The 19,085-nt window shown below is 42.1% G+C and overlaps 1 protein-coding gene across 4 annotated transcripts in view; it reads left to right on the top strand.

Moving 5' to 3' along the window:
• hmgcll1 (3-hydroxymethyl-3-methylglutaryl-CoA lyase-like 1) overlaps positions 1–18,099 on the top strand; it is a 50,132-nt gene extending 32,033 nt beyond the window's left edge. For 2 of the 4 annotated variants that reach the window (XM_051916897.1, XM_051916898.1), the window contains one exon: positions 638–4,201. In XM_051916897.1, coding sequence (XP_051772857.1) covers positions 638–768 — 131 coding nt within the window. In that variant the 3' untranslated portion in view covers positions 769–4,201. Of the gene's footprint in view, positions 1–637; positions 4,202–14,112; positions 14,239–16,573 lie in introns of those variants that run through there. The other 2 variants (XR_007933187.1, XM_051916896.1) reach the window with 2 other exon arrangements.
• The last annotated feature ends 986 nt before the right edge of the window (positions 18,100–19,085 follow it).

The raw sequence follows: 19,085 nt of genomic DNA, 5'->3' as shown, positions 1-19,085 counted from the left end.
TCACCTACGGTAGTGGCCAAAAGTGATGACCGAAACTAAAATCTTTACCCTTTATTCAAATATTATTAAAGTTTGTTAAAGATTTTGTAAGCATATTGTGTAGTTGTGCTCAGAGTCAATTGTTTTATTTGTGATAATAACACAAGGCTGTCAGACAAAGAAATTATGAACACATGCAAAAACAAGTGAGAACTTTTTGTTTTGTTTTGTTTTTCTATGCATTTTCTATTTTGCATAGTAAAATAAATTTGTAATTTCACTCATATTAAAAATATTTTAAATATATATAACATATTTTCCTCATATTTTGATGGTTTAATTGAACTTGTAGGGTCATTAAAATCAAATATCCCCTCTGGACATCACTGCTGGCCACTACTATATGTGGATATATGCAAACTCATGCACAAGCACGTCATACAAAGAAACTATTGTCATCCACACCCATGCCAGCATATCCACTCGATATAGAGGTGTTTACATGAGTCACATATGTTCAGGTGGTAAGTTCTTTACCTTGGCATTGAGACCGTGATCCCAAACCATAGAGGGCATTCATGCTGTAGGGCCCTATGAAATATAATTTCCATCTTTACTTTAAAATAAGTCATTTATTTTCTATTTTGTCTTTCTACAGATCACTCAGAAATATGTTACCAAGGAAAAGCTGTGTCTTGGTTTCATAGAGACAGCTTTATTTATTTATTGCATGGAAGCTCTGTCTCAAATCGGAAAGCTGTCGGCATGCTGGGTTTCCCACAAACGTAATCTCTTGTGGAAATGTCAGAGTTAACTCCGTTTCACAGAAAACAGACCATTCTGCATTGTGCCTTTCAGACTTCCCATTCATACTCGCAAGAACGCGCCAACTGAGGTGGCCATTGTTCGTGCCTGGCTTCCTCCAAAATTCCTCGTCTTCTTTACTTCACAAGCTTTCCTCCCACGGCTGCAACTATGCCACAACCTTCTGCAGGTCTTTGCGGGAGCTCCAACACAAAGGCTATGCAAGCTGTGATTTTAACGCCACATCTGGAATTTAAGCCAAGCTAAACTAATCGAACAGCTCCGTTTTGGAGTTCCTGACCGCTGTTTGCTGAACATCATGTCCTTGCACAGTATTCAGAGTCAGCAAATCTGGAGCAAGTCCCTGTACGTGTTGGTCTGCCTTCACACAGCGGGTGGATGCAGAAAGGACTGGCGACGTAGCAAATTACCACTCCGTGTTTACGCAACAAAGCGTCTGCCCTGCAGAATATCTTGCCCTGACGCAAAAAGTCAAAAGCCCATGTCTGGAAATCTGAAGTACAGTGCAAAGCGGCATGGGTCCCTTTCCTCTCGCCAACAAAAACAACAATTACAAGCGACTCAGACGGCCCAGCTATGAAATAGGGCCTTGTTGCTGAGAAAAGCTAGCAATTAGGGAGCATTGTTCAGCACAGGAAAGCAGCTTTTATTATTTTCTTGGTCAGCTCGCCATGCCCCAAAGGTCTGCGTGGACCAGAATACAGCTTCTTATTGATATTCACTGATGCTATATCGAGGTCAGAAGCAGGATAGGAGCGTTAATTTCACCGCTCTGTTGGATTCCATCCCCATTTCCCCCCTCCTGACATCTGGCTTTGCCTGGGAAGCTGGAAAACGTCTTTAATATTCTCATGACAGTCAAGACGACATATGGAAAACATTGTAATACCTTAATCTGCAATGCTTCTAAGAAAGAGAGGGGCTGGCAGATAGATGCTTGGCTTTCTAATTTGTAGGTTTCAGAAGTTCTTCTGGGTACCCAGACTCTTCGATATACATCACACATTCGTTTTCCACACCTGCCAATAGCTAGTCAGAACTCCTGCAGGGAATACACTGTCTACTGATTTAAAGTGGTAGTTCAGCCCAAAATCTCAATTCTGTCATTAACTCACCCTCATGTTGTTTCAAGCTTCTTTTTTTTTTTCGTCCTTGGAACACAAAAGGTGAATTTTTGAAGAATGTCATCGCTATGTCCTAAAATATCCATATGACTTGTGCATTGTATTCTAAATCTTTTGAAGCCATACGATAGCTTTTATTTGAGGCTGTTATTCTTTTATTGTATTTTTGTCAATTGATGCTCAACAGCACAGTCATTTAGCGATAACAAAGAAGTTATTTTGTTATCCTGGGCATATTGATCACTTTACAGTAGGTCCACGTTTTGGTTAATTTAATTTTAAAACATGCATTGTAAACAAAAAGTGATCCAGGTTAACTCTATTTCCTAACCCAGGCTCATTGGAAAAACGTGCCTGTGGTGATATTTCTGCAAAATGCAGGTTTTACAACATTTGCAAAGTCAAATGTCCAGTGAGTGGCGCTAAAAGCTAGTTCAGTTTTATTCATAACATATGAATGTGAATGCGACATCTTTTTACTATGTTAGTTGTTGTGTGTAACATGGCAGTTCAGAAATTAAATGTCTGGTGAGTGCCACTAAAAGATTAATGCTCTGCCACCTTTGAAAATAATGTCCCTGCTAACAGTGTACGTTCTCAGAACTTCCCTATAACATTGTGGCAAGGTTCTCTCAAAGTTATGAACAAACGTTAACAGAATGCTCATTCAAAGTTATCTGGTCTTTAATAATGTTCTCAAAATATAAGCACGAAAACATTATCTATACATTGTTCATGGAACATTTTTTTCTGAAATGTTTGAGTTGGATGTAACATTTAAAAAAAAAAAAAAAAAAATGTTGCTATTTGTTTCAGAGAACATTCAAAAGTTAAGTTCCGATAATGTTTGCAAAATGATAATATTTAAAATAAACTGGATGTTTCAATGTTCAGGGAACATTCAGAAATAATGTTTTTATACATTGTAAACCTCATACATATAGAGCTGGTTATGTGATACAAACGTCAAAATGGATTAGTTTACAAATCTTGCACTATAAAAGTGTAACATAGTATTGTGCAAGAAACTGTGTGAAAATAAGTCTTTATTAATTGATAATCTCGCCCTGCAATCATAATTTGTGTAGAACAAAGGTTACACTTTATTTTAAGGTGTCTGGGTTACAGTGTAATTATGCATTTAAGTACTTAGTAATAACAATTAACAACATGTACTTACTATAGGTTTAGGATTAGGGTTAGTTGCATGTAATTATGCATTACTATCATTACTATAGTAAAAACATGTAACAAGACACTGTAAAATAAAGTATTACCAAAAATAAATAAAAGTTGTTTATGTTATTATATATTACTTCCACTATTATATATTATATTTTACTGCCACTAGTGTTTATTTCAGGTGGAATCTGCACTAAATTTAATGTAGTTTTGAAATTTTTACAAAAATGTAGGCACACTGTAAAACCTGATATTTTACAGTAACTCAAACCATTCAAGGAAACCGATTGCCTTAAACCAAGTTTTAAAACCAACAAGTATGAGTACTATAAACTCATATACATTAAGTTAAATGCACTTATATTCTAGTGTTGGTTTAGGCAATCATTAGAGTAAACTCAACTTAAAGATTTTAAGTTTATTCCACTCATTCAGTTTAAATTCAGGTAACAAATCTAAGTCTTAACAAACAACTATATAGCTACTTAAATGGTTTGAGGAAAGCGATTGCCTTAAATGGTTTAAGTTCATCAAACTCAAAGTAATAAAGTTACATAAGACTAAGCAAAAACTAACATTGGTACAAAGCAATGATGACAGAACAGGAGCACTGAAAAATTAAATAAGTTTAGAATACTCAAAACATTTAAGTAAAATAATTCATTTTTTAAGTTAATAGAATTTAAATTTTTTGTGACAAGTGGGGCAAGGCTGAGAGCCGTGGAAGCGGAGCAAGGCCAGTTTGGTGCACAGGTGTCTCTCAGTAACAATCACGTCACCGACATCCCTTCGCTCCCACACTTCTCAGCCTCACCCAACTCATCATAATGTTAATTACATATAGTTCATTTACATAAACATCACACTCAGATCGTGGTTAAATTTTAGACAGCAAATAACACATGCTATTATAACTATCAAAGAGACTGTCACTATATACTTGCATGTATATAATCAAAAAACATACAGTATATGTGGTCTTAAAAGTTCATCCTCAACCTAACCACAGGCTCTACTCTTCACCACAACCCTACAAAACTAACATTGCAACGTGATCTCATGAGAACACGTGTGTATTTTTACGTAAAGTGTCATTCCCATTCAGTCGGTCACGTTCGACGTACGTCGGACAGACCGACGAATAGGAATCTCGCTAGAGAGGCCAATCTACTTCGAGTGTAACTACAACGAGCCAATGCACATTGGCATGCAATCATATGCATCAGCTGCTCGCCTCGCAGCGCGGGTATATAACGAGCAGCAGGTGCGTTGCATCTTCAGCTTTTCGCTTCGGAGCCGAACGGTGTTGTTCCTGTTCTCTGCAAGCAAGTGTCTGCTAGAAGACGAGTCAAGCTTTTTGGTTGAACTTCTCTTTTTTTTCGAGTGCGGGCGAACAGCACAGCAGCGGGGTCGAAGTCCTCTCTTTATTTTCTGTTTTTTGTTTCGTTTGCCGTTATAGAGCAAATAGCTGTTTTGACAGCGTCAGAAGGCTGTTCTCACGGCCGGTACGGTGCGCTTCGAGCGCTGAAAGCCGTTTTTACGGCTGGTAAGAGTGAGCGCCTTCAAAGAGAGAAAGAGCACACGACAGGCTGCACACAATCCCTGTCTGTGTTGCGGCGGCCGTTCCCCTGCGTGCTTCAGCACTCTAAAAGAGTAAAGTCCCTAAAAGAGCTTACACAAATAGAGCTTGCGTCTTTTTAAAGATGACATTCTATTTGTGTGTTTCTGGATGCGGTCGTTTCCTGTCCTCACTGACGGCCACGATCACTGTTTCACATGTCTGGGCGCGTGCTGAAACGATGTTCGTGGGTGGTTCATGTTTTCGTATGAGAACATGATCACGTCGACACGCCGGTCGTGACTCTTCTTTCTCCGGGAAGCTTGAGTCCCCTCTGTTGTTGGCCAGCTGCCGCTTGTGTGTAAAAGCACAGCCGCGGGTCTGCCCGACACTCTGGGAGACCGCGGAGATCAGCGAGAGCAAACCTCTCGCTCCTCTGCGTGTCGTGTGCCGTCGAGCTGTCGGGCTGCAGCGCGGGTTGTCACGGCAACCCAGCGCTCGCTCGGCGCTCTAGATGCGCGGTCTCCTTGCCTAATCTCCATTGTAGCGCCCTCTCTGGTGCACCAGAAGAGGTCTACTTTGGTGAAATGGCTTGGGTGTCTTGAGGTTGAGGGGTTCCTTCGGGGAACCAACCCCCTAGGGCCCCTCCCTCTAGCGCATTACATGCTGTGCAGCTTCTGGATTGGATTGCTGGTCCTCTTCATAGGGGAACCTAGCATTCCATTTAGGGCTCCAGCTGAGGGTCAGATGTCGATTGCAGCATCGGAGAGAGGGCTGTTATGCTCTGGAAATGAGGGTGACGCTGCCCACTGTAATGGTGTGTGCTTATGCTGACTCAGATTCAGAGTTTACAGCCATGCTTTCCCGGGTGTTCCGGATGTGCATGAAAAACTTGGCAGTATGGAGCTATATTGGTGCCATAAATATGGAATGCCAAAAGTGCCAAAATCTGCATAAGTTTTTACTCTCTCACTACCCTTATGGGTGGGGTGGCTGTTCACAGACCACACCCACCCTGCATGTGAGGCCAAGGCACTCTTTATGCATGAGGGTAGTTCTGAGCCGGGGTTGAGCTGCGCTTGTTGACTAACCGTGATCAAAGTCACGGCGCAGGCCTTCGGCCAGACGATGTCCACCTCAGTGGTCCAGAAGCGCCCCCCTGGCTTACCTTGCTGAGGTGCAAGAGGTCGTCAAGCTAAACGCTTTCTCGACACTCCCATCTCACAAGGTGGCCTTTTCGGTGACACTGTCGGGGACTGAGCCCAGCAGTTCTCCTCAGTTAGTGGCAGACCGGGGAGCCTCCCCCGACAAACCATTGAGTTCCTCGTGGGCCCTCAGTCTGCTCGTCGCCAAGGGTGTCGTCCCCTGCAGAATAAAAAAAAAACTCCGGCCCAGTCTGCTCTACTGTGTCCGCTGCAGGAAGATGACACCTCCCGTCTCTGCTACTGTTTAAGTGGTTAGTGAAAAATCACCCCTGAGACGGGTGACCCAGAGACGGGTGGGGCTGCTCTCCCCCCCCCGGAGGAGGGCCGGGTGGTAAATCCTGTTGGTTGGGTTTGTTTCTGTTCTCCCGCTGGTCCAACAGCCAGCGGTACCCAAATTTTCAAAAAGAGAGCAGTTCCTCCATCTCTGGGTCTGAAGAGGGCTCGGAGAGCAGTGGGAGGAGAAAAGCCTCACCACTCTCATCCCCCTCTTCCTTCGCCAGAGGGCAGCGGCGTGCAGTCGAGAAGGCAGCAAAGCCTCTCCTGCGCCCCCTGCCCAACCGTGGAACCAGGTAGGTGTTGCACAGCACACTCTGACCCCGCTTCGGGCCGCCTCGCAGAGAGAGCCTCCCGAGCTGCGTCCCTGTGTTCCACCTCGCTGCCTCACTGCGGGTACGCCTGCGGTCCCTTTGATCCCGCCTGTACGGTCTCTGTGAGCCTGGTTAGCGCTCCCCAGTCCGTCTCGCTGGCTCATTCGGACCATCGGGCTCGGCTATGCGATTCAGTTCGCCCGGCGTCCCCCCAAGTTCAGGGGTGTCCACCTCACTGCAGTGAAGGCTGTCGATGCCCGTGTCTTGCGTGCGGAGATCGCGGTCCTACTGGCGAAGGACGCGATAGAGCCGGTCCCTCCAGCCGATATGAGGTCAGGGTTCTACAGTCCCTACTTCATTGTACCCAAGAAAAGCGGTGGGTTACGACCGATCCTGGATCTGCGAGTTTTGAATCGGAGCCTTCACAAGCTACCGTTCAAAATGCTCACGCAGAAATGCATTTTCGAGTGCATCCGTCCCCAGGATTGGTTTGCAGCGATCGACCTGAAGGACGTGTACTTTCATGTTCGATTCTTCCGCGACACAGGCCATTCCTGCGTTTTTGCGTTCGAAGGTCAAGCATATCAGTACAGAGTCTTACCCTTCGGGCTGGCCCTGTCTCCCCGCGTCTTCACGAAGGTCGTGGAGGGAGCCCTTGTTCCCATGAGAGAACAGGGTGTTCGCATCCTTAACTATCTCGACGACTGGCTCATTCTGGCACAGTCCCGGGATCAGTGGTGCAAACACAGGGATTTGGTGCTCAGACACCTCAGCCAGTTGGGTCTTCAGGTCAACTGGGAAAAGAGCAAACTCGCCCCGGTGCAGAGGATCTCTTTTCTCGGTATGGAGTTGGATTCGGTCGAACAGATAGCACGCCTCACAGAGGAACGTGCTCAGTCGGTGTTGAACTGCCTGAATACGTTCAACGGCAGGACAGCGGTTCCACTGAAATTTTTTCAGAGGCTCCTGGGGCATATGGCAGCCGCAGCGGCAGTAACCCCGCTCGGTCTGCTTCATATGAGACCGCTTCAACACTGGCTCCACGGCCGGATCCCGAGATGGGCGTGGCAACGCGGCACGTTCCGGGTGGCAATCACTCAGGAGTGCCGCCAAACCTTCAGCCCGTGGTCGGACCCCTTGTTTCTTCGGGCTGGAGTACCCCTAGAGCAGGTGTCCCGGCATGCTGTGGTATTCACGGATGCCTCTGCCACAGGCTGGGGTGCCACGTACAACGGGCATGCAGTGTCAGGGGTTGGACGGGCCCCCATCTGCATTGGCACATCAACTGCCTCGAGTTGCTAGCGGTACGCCTTGCCCTGAGCCGCCTCAAAGGGCCGCTACGGGGCAAGCATGTACTGGTCCGGACGGACAACACTGCGACCGTTGCGTACATCAACCGTCAAGGTGGTCTACGCTCCCGTCGCATGTCGCAACTCGCCCGCCATCTCCTCCTCTGGAGTCAGAAGCATCTGAGGTCGCTTCGTGCCATTCATATTCCCGGTGTGCTCAACCGTGTGGCCCACGAGCTATCATGAGCTGCGCGGCCAGGAGAGTGGCGACTCCACCCCCAGGTGGTCCAGCTGATTTGGAGAGAGTTCGGAGAGGCTCAGGTAGACCTGTTTGCCTCACCAGAAACCTCCCATTGCCGGTTGTTTTACTCCCTGTCCGGGGAACACTCGGAACAGACGCACTGGCGCTCAGGTGGCCCCGGGGCCTTCGCAAATATGCGTTTTCCCCCAGTGAGCCTACTTGCACAGACCCTGTGCAAAGTCAGGGAGGACGAGGAGCAGGTTCTGCTAGTTGCGCCCTATTGGCCCAACCGAACCTGGTTCCCAGAACTCTCACTCCTCGCGACAGCCCCTCCCTGGCCCATTCCTCTGAGGAAGGACCTTCTTTCTCAGAGACGGGGCACTCTCTGGCACCCGCGTCCAGACCTCTGGAAACTCCATGTCTGGTCCCTGGACGGGACGCGGAGGTTCTAGGTGACTTACCCCCCGAGGTACTTAACACCATCGCTTCGGCACGTGCTCCGTCTACGAGACGGGCTTACGCCTTGAAGTGGAACCTGTTCGTCGAGTGGTGTTCTTCTCGTCGAGAGGACCCCCGAAGATGCTCGATCGGTGTCGTGCTTTCCTTCTTGCAGCAGGGGTTGGAGCGTAGGCTGTCCCCCTCCACCCTCAAAGTCCATACTGCTGCTATCTCCGCATATCATGACCACATAGATGGCAAATCTGTTGGTCAGCACGACCTGGTCGTCAGGTTCCTTAGGGGGGCGAGGCGGTTAAATCCTCCTCGTCCTCCCTCCATACCCTCTTGGGACCTTGCTCTGGTGCTGAGAGCACTTCAGATTGCTCCCTTTGAGCCCTTGCAATCAGCAGACTTAAAGATTCTGTCTATGAAGACTTTGCTGCTGGTTGCATTGGCCTCCATCAAGAGGGTAGGGGACCTGCAGTCTTTTTCGGTCGACGAATCGTGCCTGGAGTTCGGGCCGGGTGACGGCCATGTGGTACTGAGACCCCGGCCTGGCTTGTGCCCAAGGTTCCTACCACTCCCTTCAGGGACCAGGTAGTGAGCCTGCAAGCGCTGCCCTCGGAGGAGGCAGACCCAGCCCTGGCTTTGCTCTGTCCAGTTCGTGCTTTGCGACTGTACATAGACAGAACTCAAAGCTTCAGGACCTCAGACCAGCTCTTGTCTGTTACGGAGGCCAGCAGAAGGGAAAGGCTGTCTCCAAGCAGAGGATGGCCCACTGGATAGTGGATGCCATCGCCCTGGCTTACCAAGCTCAGGGCGTGCCCTGCCCGCTCAGGTTGCATGCGCACTCCACGAGAGGCGTCGCATCTTCCTGGGCGCTGGCTCGTGGCGCCTCGCTACAGACATGTGTAGAGCTGCGGGCTGGGCGACACCTAACACGTTCGCTAGATTCTATAGCCTTCGTGTCGAGCCGGTCTCCTCCCGTGTTCTCACCTCAGGTCAGAGGCACGGAGAGGCCCCGGCTTAGTGTCGGCTTGCTGCGCTTACATGCGCTTTTTTCTCCAGAGAGTCCCTACAAGGCAGACCCTGTTGAGTCCTCCGATCTCCCTTCGGCAGCCGACGTGGCGGAACGTCTGGCGCTAGGCCTATACTCCGTTGTATCCTTGAGAACCGGGTTTAGGCTGGGTACCATATGTGTGACCCTACTGGGATCCCATATGTCTAGTTCCACGGTTGCTCCTAAACGAAGCCCGTGTCTTTCCCTCTGGGAGAACCCACCTCTCATCGAGTTGGAGTCACCCCAGTTCTTCCATATGTAGTACAGCCTACGGGTTAGTCCATATGTACTTCTCCACTTAACTCCTTCGGGAAGGATGTGGCTTCCGCAGCGTTCCTTTCCCAGCGGAAGGGTACGCTTTCCCAGCGTTATCCAATAGTCTCACTGAATGGGTTTTGGGGAACAGCAGTGATTGACACTCTCTGTGTTAGCCCTGTCCCACCGTCCGTAGGCAAGGGGGTTCAGGTGGCTTACAACAGAGCGCTGGAAGAGGGCAGCCCCTGTGGCGCTTTGGTAGGGATTCCTATTCGTCGGTCTGTCCGACGTACGTCGAACGTGACCGACTGAATGGGAACGTCTCGGTTACAAAGGTAACCCTCGTTCCCTGAAGGAGGGAACGGAGACGTACGTCCCATCGCCACAGTCGCTGTACCCCGCTGATGCTGCCGCCTATCCGGTTCGGCTCCTCAGCGAAAACCTGAAGATGCAACGCACCTGCTGCTCGTTATATACCCGCGCTGCGAGGCGAGCAGCTGATGCATATGATTGCATGCCAATGTGCATTGGCTCGTTGTAGTTACACTCGAAGTAGATTGGCCTCTCTAGCGAGATTCCTATTCGTCGGTCTGTCCGACGTACGTCTCCGTTCCCTCCTTCAGGGAACGAGGGTTACCTTTGTAACCGAGACGTTCTACCACACGTACATTTACTTACGTTTTCATACATTTATTTATAGCACTAAAACGTAAAAATACTTAAGCATTAACAGCAATAAAATGTAAATCATGTAATGTAAAGTGTGAATACATATGAATTCCCATGTATTAATATTAAAATCGTGGCATTAATGTTTTAAATCTGTTGTATTCAATTGTCATATCAATACATGTTTTAGTCGAATTTATTGAAAGCAGTTTACTCATCTACTTAATATGAAAATAACATCTACTCATGATTTGTGCTGCCAACTCATTTCGGAGGATTACATAATGTTAAACAAGGCTACACTCTGAAACCTTATGAATACAATTTCTGTAATTGTTTAACCATTTTGTAATATTTAGTTTGTTTGCTGTGCGACACAGAAGGCGTTTTCTCCTGCAGCGACTGACAATACAACCATAAGATACACCAAAGAAAGCACATAAACAAAAATTCACAAATCACATCAATTTTATTTGTTTGCTGTACTCCATATCTTTAGAATCCATATGTTTGTAAGGAACAGATTCAGCCCTTTATCTGGCGATCTTTATCTTATTTCTCAGCAACAGCGACCGGCACAGTCAAAGCTCGCGCTCGTTATGATTCAAATTTGAAAGTAGCGCCACCCTCGAGAAGTGTTACGACATGGTTTACGGCACTGATATCAAACGCTCATTGGTTCTCACCTGCTTCGTCACAGATTGCGACATGCCGTGTTTCAGTGGATTGACATTTGAAATGAGTGCGCGCCTTCACGGAGAGAAGCCGGATTCATCATATTTTCATGGATTAATAAGTTAAATTCTGCTCTGTGCCCTATAAAAAACTATTACCACCAGAGAGGACTGCGACTGCAACTCATCATCATTTGAACTACTTTTGGTACCACTTTTGACATTTTCGCAATAAATAAATTATTGTGATTACGCTTGCTTGTCTGTTATTCTTTTATTTATGACAGTACGGAGTTTTAAGAAATGGTTATGGGTAGGTTTAGGATTAGCGGGTCAAAATATCGTTTTAATGTTATATTTTTACTAAAATTGTCATTTTCCTAAACATTTCTGTCCATTATGTTTTATTCTTTTAACATTCTGTATAAAATGGGTACGTTTAGGTTCAGGATGGGGTTTAGGGATCTTACATTTATCTACAAAACGATAAAATGGAAATTATACATATAACGTTATCTTTATGACATGAAAGATTCGTAAATATTTTACATTTTTTCGCTGTAAAAACTTAAGTATTTTTACGTTTTAGTGCTATAATTACGTCAATATTGTACGGTTTAGCACCTTTCTAAACGTACAAAAAATGTATGTTTTGTGTCTTTGAAAGTTACATATTAAGACCTACATATTAACAATGAGACATAACATCCCAACATACACAACATTAAACACTAACGTATGTGTCCCTATGTTAATCTTGTGCAAACACACACACACACACACACACACACACACACACACACACACACAAAAAAAACACTTAAAGGGTTAGTTCACCCAAAAATGAAAATTCTGTCATTTATTACTCACCCTCATGCCGTTCCACACCCGTAAGACCTTCGTTAATCTTCGGAACACAAATTGAGATATTGTTGTTGAAATCCGATGGCTCAGTGAGGCCTTCATAGCCAGCAATGACATTTCCTCTCTCAAGATCCATTAATGTACTAAAAACATATTTAAATCAGTTCATGTGAGTACAGTCGTTCAATTTTAATATTATAAAGCGACGAGAATATTTTTGGTGCGCCAAAAAAAAAACAAAATAATGACTTACATAGTGATGGCCGATTTCAAAACACTGCTTCAGGAAGCTTCGGAGCGTTATGAATCAGTGTGTCGAATCACACAACTTTTTTTCTATTAAGTACAATGAACTTTCATTATTATTTGAGTGAAACAAACTCATTTCATTTAATTAATTTCACTGTTCGGTTTTACAGTGACACGTTTTTTCCAAGAAAATATTATTTCCACATTTATGTGATTCCAAATAATTGCGGCTGTTACAGGTTATTATACAAAGGTAATGATGACACACAGAGATCACCTTATTTTCTTTCTATGAAGATATTCATACAGAAAGGTCGACATATTCAGCACTAATTACAGCTTTTATCTCAATGTTGTGTGAACGAAACTAAGACAGAAATTATAATGACATAATTAGTTTAGGATGGGCAACTTCAGTCATGGATGGCCATTATTCTGCAAGTTTAGCTCCAATTCTAATCAAACACCTGAAGAGGTAATCAAAGTCTTCAGGATTACTAAAAGGCTACAGGCAGATGAGTATTTATCAGGGCTGGAACTAAACTCTGCAGGACAACGGCTCTCCAAGACCAAAGTTGCCCATCCCTGCTCTAAATATAAATATTGTCATATCAAAGTGTAGTGTGTTCATTTTCTAATATATAAATTTTCACAATATGTATAGGCCTTAACATGTTTTATTGAATTGAATGATGAATATCAGTTATATATGTTTAATTGAACACAGAGACATGTGCTGGTGCTTATTATTTTTTATTGTTCAGTATAGAATAGCACTCAGAAAACATCCCTATCACCTGGCAAATATCGCTGTGTATATACAGTATGTATGTTAACATAATCAGACTTCTTAGTTTGTCATTGCCTTGAACCAAAAATGTAACAACCCTAATTGTACTCAAATATTTAATGTAACAGAGGTTGAACTAATAAAAGCAACAACAGTGAAAGCACAAAACACAATGGACTGAACCCAAATGTGATCTGAGCCCAGTTTGGTTCTTTTAAGGAGGACTACAACTCATGTTTCATAAACTGAATCATATCAGCAGCTTGAAAGAGTTCATTGAAGTTCATTGGAGTTTAGTAGTAGGCTTATGTGTAATCCTTTGCTTAGCAACATCTTCTGGGTGTTTGGTTTAGCGCTCCGACAAAAGCGCAGACGTGCAAAACTGGCCCAGAACGCATCATTAATTCTCATATGGAGGCCAGACACTTGTGGTCCACTGTAGAAAAAAGCCTTTTTTTCCACACCCCGTTGAAAATCCACAATTACTCTGATTATGAACATTGTGCTGCAGTGCAAGTTCATGGAGACAGTAGGTGCATTTACAGGTGATTATTTTTTCATATGTGTTAGCTGTATTTATTCAGGACCACTGAAGACTGAGGCATTGTACTCAAGGTTAAACCATAGTGCCTCTGCGTGATTAACATTGAATTATTACGTTGCCTTGGGTTCAAACGCTTCTCCCGTTTGCCAAAACCAAGTATCTTTCACATTAGCAAATCTGGTTTTGGAAAAGGGAGTGCTGTCCCACCAGAGGTCATTTACGATTGTTATTTCCCATTTTGTGCTAACATTTGACCTTGAAAGAACATATTTATTACATTAAAATAAATCTCCTCATTTACCCTCATGTTTTCTTTAATATGTGATTAATACTCAGGGTAGAATTACCATAGCATCGTATCCGGTTCAAATAATTTCTGGTTAAATGGGACTTCCAAGAAAAATGCAGTCCAACAGAAGGTACAGGTGCTCCATAATGTACCAGATGTTCTATATATGCCAATCTCCAGGAAACAGAGTAAAGTAAATACCTTGAGATAATGGACGCTATTGTTCTCAGGTTTTACAACCCTTAGGTTTCATAGGTTGGTTTTAACCGGCCTTCATTTGTGTTTGGCAGATGGGGGTTTCTGTGGTCGACTCCTCGGTCGCAGGCCTCGGAGGATGCCCGTATGCCAAGGGAGCGTCTGGCAATGTTTCTACAGAGGATGTTTTATATATGCTACATGGTCTTGGAATTGAAACCGTAAGTCTTGGTTTTCTATATTAATCATCAAGAAAGTTATGTTAATATACAACAGCACTTTTGGACACTTAAATTGTAACATCGCCAATTTTCAACCCTCTTTGTATTATTAGAATGTTGGTAGCCTAGTATATGTAAATGAACAATGTTTACTTTTTCTCCATGTTATCTGGGTTGTGAAATTGGCAAATTGGACAGCTCCAGAGCTTTCATGAAAACTACAGATTATACTTCTGCATGTTTGTAACCCCGCCACGGACAGTCAGATCGACAGAGCTGTTGTTAACAGAACAGTTATTGTAAGTGTAGGTTTATCTCTAAAAATTGTATCATAATATGTCTACCCTTTAAACAGCATTATGGTAAAAATGAAACACTATGGCAACAGTTTTCTTACCTGTAAGCGATGGTGTTTCGCTTCAGCGGAACTCATGGAATGACAGTTTCTTTCAGTTTTTCCCCTCCATTTGGTCTAAAACTATGGAAGCTTGTTTCTTTCACGAAAAAAAAAAAAAAAAGATAATTGTGACTTTTTATTTTGAGATATTTGCGAGAAAAAAGTCAGGATTGTGTGATATGAACCCACAATTGCGAGAAAAAAAGTCAGAATTGCAAGATATAATATCGCAATTGCGAGAAAAAAATCAGAAGATTGTTTCTGCCACTAATTAAAAAATAAAAAAGGTAATTGAGACTTTTTATCTCACAATGCTGACTTTTTTCTCGCAATAGCGAGTTTATATCTCGCAATTCTGGCTTTTTCTCGCAATTGTGAGTTTATATCTCATAATTCTGACTTTTTTCTCGCAATTGAGAATTTACATATCTCAAATTGCTAGTTTAAATCTCACAATTCTGACTTTTTTCTTGCAATTGCGAGTTTATATCACACAATTCTGAGAAAAAAATTGCGAGATAAAAAGTAACAATTACCTTTTCATTTTTTAGTTAGTGGCAGAAACAAGCTTCCATATAAAACTGTGTTCATAGTCATCCAGTTTGAAATTGACTACAAACACAGAGGTTTTTCAGATAGTCCGTTCTGCCGTTCTCTCCGTATTTGTGATTCTTTGCAGCCTTTATCCACTGCCTACAGTATAACGTGCTGAATCCTTCACTGAAACCGAAAGTAACTCACTCCACTAAACATTTACTCTTTGAATTCTTTCACCCGGGAACAATACAAGTCGACACCATTATGACTAAAAGTTTGCTAAGAAGTATTTCCTACTAAAGCACAGCAGTATCTGACTCTGGTAAGCATATCTCTATAGCCGGCCTTGAACGACAACATGCCCAGTGCATTATGGGTGTTGAAGTTTTCCTACATATTGGGCAAAAGGGAAGACAACAGCCTTTTTCTCTGTTTTATCTAGTCAAGTAGCACCGATTTCAATTTCACCTTTCAACTGTAAGGCAGGGTTTATTGAAAGCCCATTTTACCAGTGGTGAAGTACCCATTAAGTCACGAATGTCATTAGATGCAGAATATCGAATAAAGTGCTGGCATCAAACTGGATTCAAACAAATGGTGGTCAAATGCTGCACAAGCTTTTCTCAACTTCGCTTTTCTGAACTATTTTTGCAATGGTGATTTTTATTTATTTATTTATTTATTTATTTTTGTGGATGTATGAGTTAGGCAGATATATGAAGTCAGTGGGTGTGTGCAAGCAGAGAAACCACAGGTGGAGTTCAGCACGTTTATTAAGTTCTACACATTTCTACAATCAGAAAGTGTCCTGTTACTTTTTGGCATCATTTTGGGCAGCATGTCTATCGTATCATTTCAACCCTGATTATCTTTTCGTGAGACATTTTGCTATTTAAAATAAATGCCAATTCTGGTCTGATATTTTGTTACATCACGCAAAGACATGCACACATTTTTATGTTTGGATTTTGTGTCCAAACACTTTCTGAGGCCACACTATATGTTTATTCATACACTTCGACTACACTCCCAGTTTTTCCATTACTCAGTTTTCCCTGCTGTCTCAAGAACAATTGAACAAAATGTGGAAAATTGGTTTTGTTATAGTATATACACAACATTTACATGGGTGTGTGAGAGTGTGTCTGGAGGGCATTATTTGGTAAAATTGTGGATAACAGTCCTGATATACCTGATATTCTGGTGGCAGTAATTATGTTCTACAGTTTCTCACACATTTTTTTTTATCCACACACTTTAACTACCTCCTCTTTTTAATCCTTGCACAGATAACATCTCAGCAACGCTAACCTCTGACTTTGAGTTTCTTTTGCTATTGCGCCCCCTGGTGCCTATTGTGATTGGTGCAGCTCAGTTAAGTTGTTTGTGTTTCTGATGCAGGGGGTGGACCTGTTGAAAGTGATGGAAGCAGGAGAATTCATCTGCCGAGCCTTAAATCGAACGACTAACTCGAAGGTCAGCCAAGCTGCTAAAAACATCTAGCCTTTTCATTCTAATTAAACAACAACAAACATTTTAAAAAACATAGAAACAATATGAAATGAAGAACAAATATTTGAGATTCTGCTCTATTTATGTTATTAAAAATGAGGGAACGTTGTCAGAACTTTTGATAACGTTCTATCTAGGTTCTCTCAAAGTTATAAACAAACATTCTTCCAGCAACGATAGCAGAATGTTCGTCCAAAGTTATCTGGTCTTCAATAATATTCGTACAAATCATTATTTATACATGGCTCATGGAATGTTTTTTTTTTTTTTTTTTTTCTGGAACGTTTTAGTTGAACTTTCATCTAACATTAATGTTACTACTACTTAATTTAGAACGTTCAGTGAACATTCAAAAGTAACTTTCCCATTAAGTATTTTATAAAATGGAATGTTCCCTTAATGTTCACATAACCAAGAAAAAAAATGTTTTTTAAACATTTTAAAAAACTGGACATTTTGAACATTCAGGATATATTCAGAAAATAACATTTTCATAACTTAATGGAAACATTAGCAAAACATTCATACAAATATATTCATACAATATATTTTTGTTAGCAGGGATACTGCAATTTATGTGCATTTTTCAGTTCCATATTTCACTCAAACTAAATAGTAATAAAATTAATACATTTCACAAGTGGTTTCAGACTTAATAATATCTATAATATCTATTTTTTGTGCGTGGGCATTTACACCAAAGAAATGAGCCTATGCCTTTTCTGTCAATAAGAAAACACTACAAGTAAATACACAAGAAAAATTCCTCCATTTATAGATGACATGCGGCTCATTACCCCCTACATGTGAGAGTAATTCATTTTTTCCTTCACTGATTCATATCCTGCTCAATACAATTATACTGCAGAGAGAGAGAGAGAGAGTGCAGATTGGCAGAGGTCACCGCAGGTCGAAAGCAGTAAGAGTTTGCTTATTATCTTTCCCATCATATACTGTCATGTTCACAGTATTAGAAAAACATCTACAGCAATATGATAAAAGACACAAGTATTCAATCTGTAGGTTTATTAATATTAATAACTAAAACAATGAATTCTTCCATCAAGTAGCTTGATTGCATATGCTGCTTTAAATCGCATTAATGTAGTATGTGCAGCCATATGTGTGTGTATATCTGCACTTCAAATACTGCAAGCTGGAACTATAAAAGCCATTTTATAAATGTAGGGCAAATCATTTGAGCATTAACAATGTCTGATTTAATATCTATGACAATGTTCTTTTTTTTGCTGTCTTTGTACTAACATCACATATCTTTACCAATATCTTTTTTAACCTGCCTTATTATAGTTGTCTAAATCGGACATGTTTGGAAGCTATCGTTTCTTGTTAGTAAAGGTTGCATGTATATATGTTAGATAATTTGATGAATAAACTAGTCTACCTACTTTTGACTGACAGCTTCCATCTCTATATTTCTTCAGATCTAGTTTAAATACAGGTGGGATGTAAACATGTTTGACTTGATGTGTCGTGGTCTATAATTTACCCTTCTCTCTTTGCAATGTTTATCAAGTGCTCTAATTGTTTTGGGCGAGTGTTAAACCAGCACTCTGTTTGCATGTATATTGCCTATATTTGAGAAGGTAATAGATATTCAGCCCTTTTCAATCTCAAGTGTATACGAGCAAAAGCAAACAGATGGACGCAGCTGTTTATTACAGCACACTGCCACAACTCGATCCCAGGTGATTTAACAAGTGAAAGCAGGGCCAACCCTATTATAGAAAATGCACTATTAGATTGACATAGCAAAATGATGTGTAGATTTCATTTATTTTCTTCTGCGTTCTTGCTGTTCTCGCTGTCTTTTTTGTTTCACACCTGTCCTCTTCTTAATTTTCTGCCCAAGTGTGGCTGATTACTTCAAGCATTTACAATACTTTATTAATCCCTGAGGTGCAATTTAGTTTTAGGCACACAGAGTTAATCGGACAGAAACAACGATATAATGTGGAACGGTACGAGTTTACTTGCCGCCTGCATACTGCTTTTCAAAAGATATGCATCATAATGTATTTTTGTTCTTGTGAATACCATTGTTATTTTCGGCTATACCTTATGTTATGTTATACTGCATTATTCTCTTAAAAGGTGTAACCATGAATAGATACTCTAAGATTAACCATTAAGATTAAAACTCTATTATGAAAAATATAATTCATTACAGTATATTATAAGAAAATTTGGTTACACTTTAGTATAGGGAACACATATAAACTATTAACTATGACTTTTCCCTCAATAAACTCCTAATTACTGCTTATTAATAGTAAGGTAGTTGTTAAGTTTAGGTATTGGGTAGGATTAAGAATGTAGAATATGGTCATGCAGAATAAGGCATTAATTTGTGCTTTATAAGTACTTTATAAGTACATGC

This window comes from Ctenopharyngodon idella, chromosome 13, assembly GCF_019924925.1.
Source record: "Ctenopharyngodon idella isolate HZGC_01 chromosome 13, HZGC01, whole genome shotgun sequence".
Classification (NCBI taxonomy): domain Eukaryota; kingdom Metazoa; phylum Chordata; class Actinopteri; order Cypriniformes; family Xenocyprididae; genus Ctenopharyngodon; species Ctenopharyngodon idella.
This window is presented reverse-complemented; position numbering and strand designations above follow the sequence as displayed.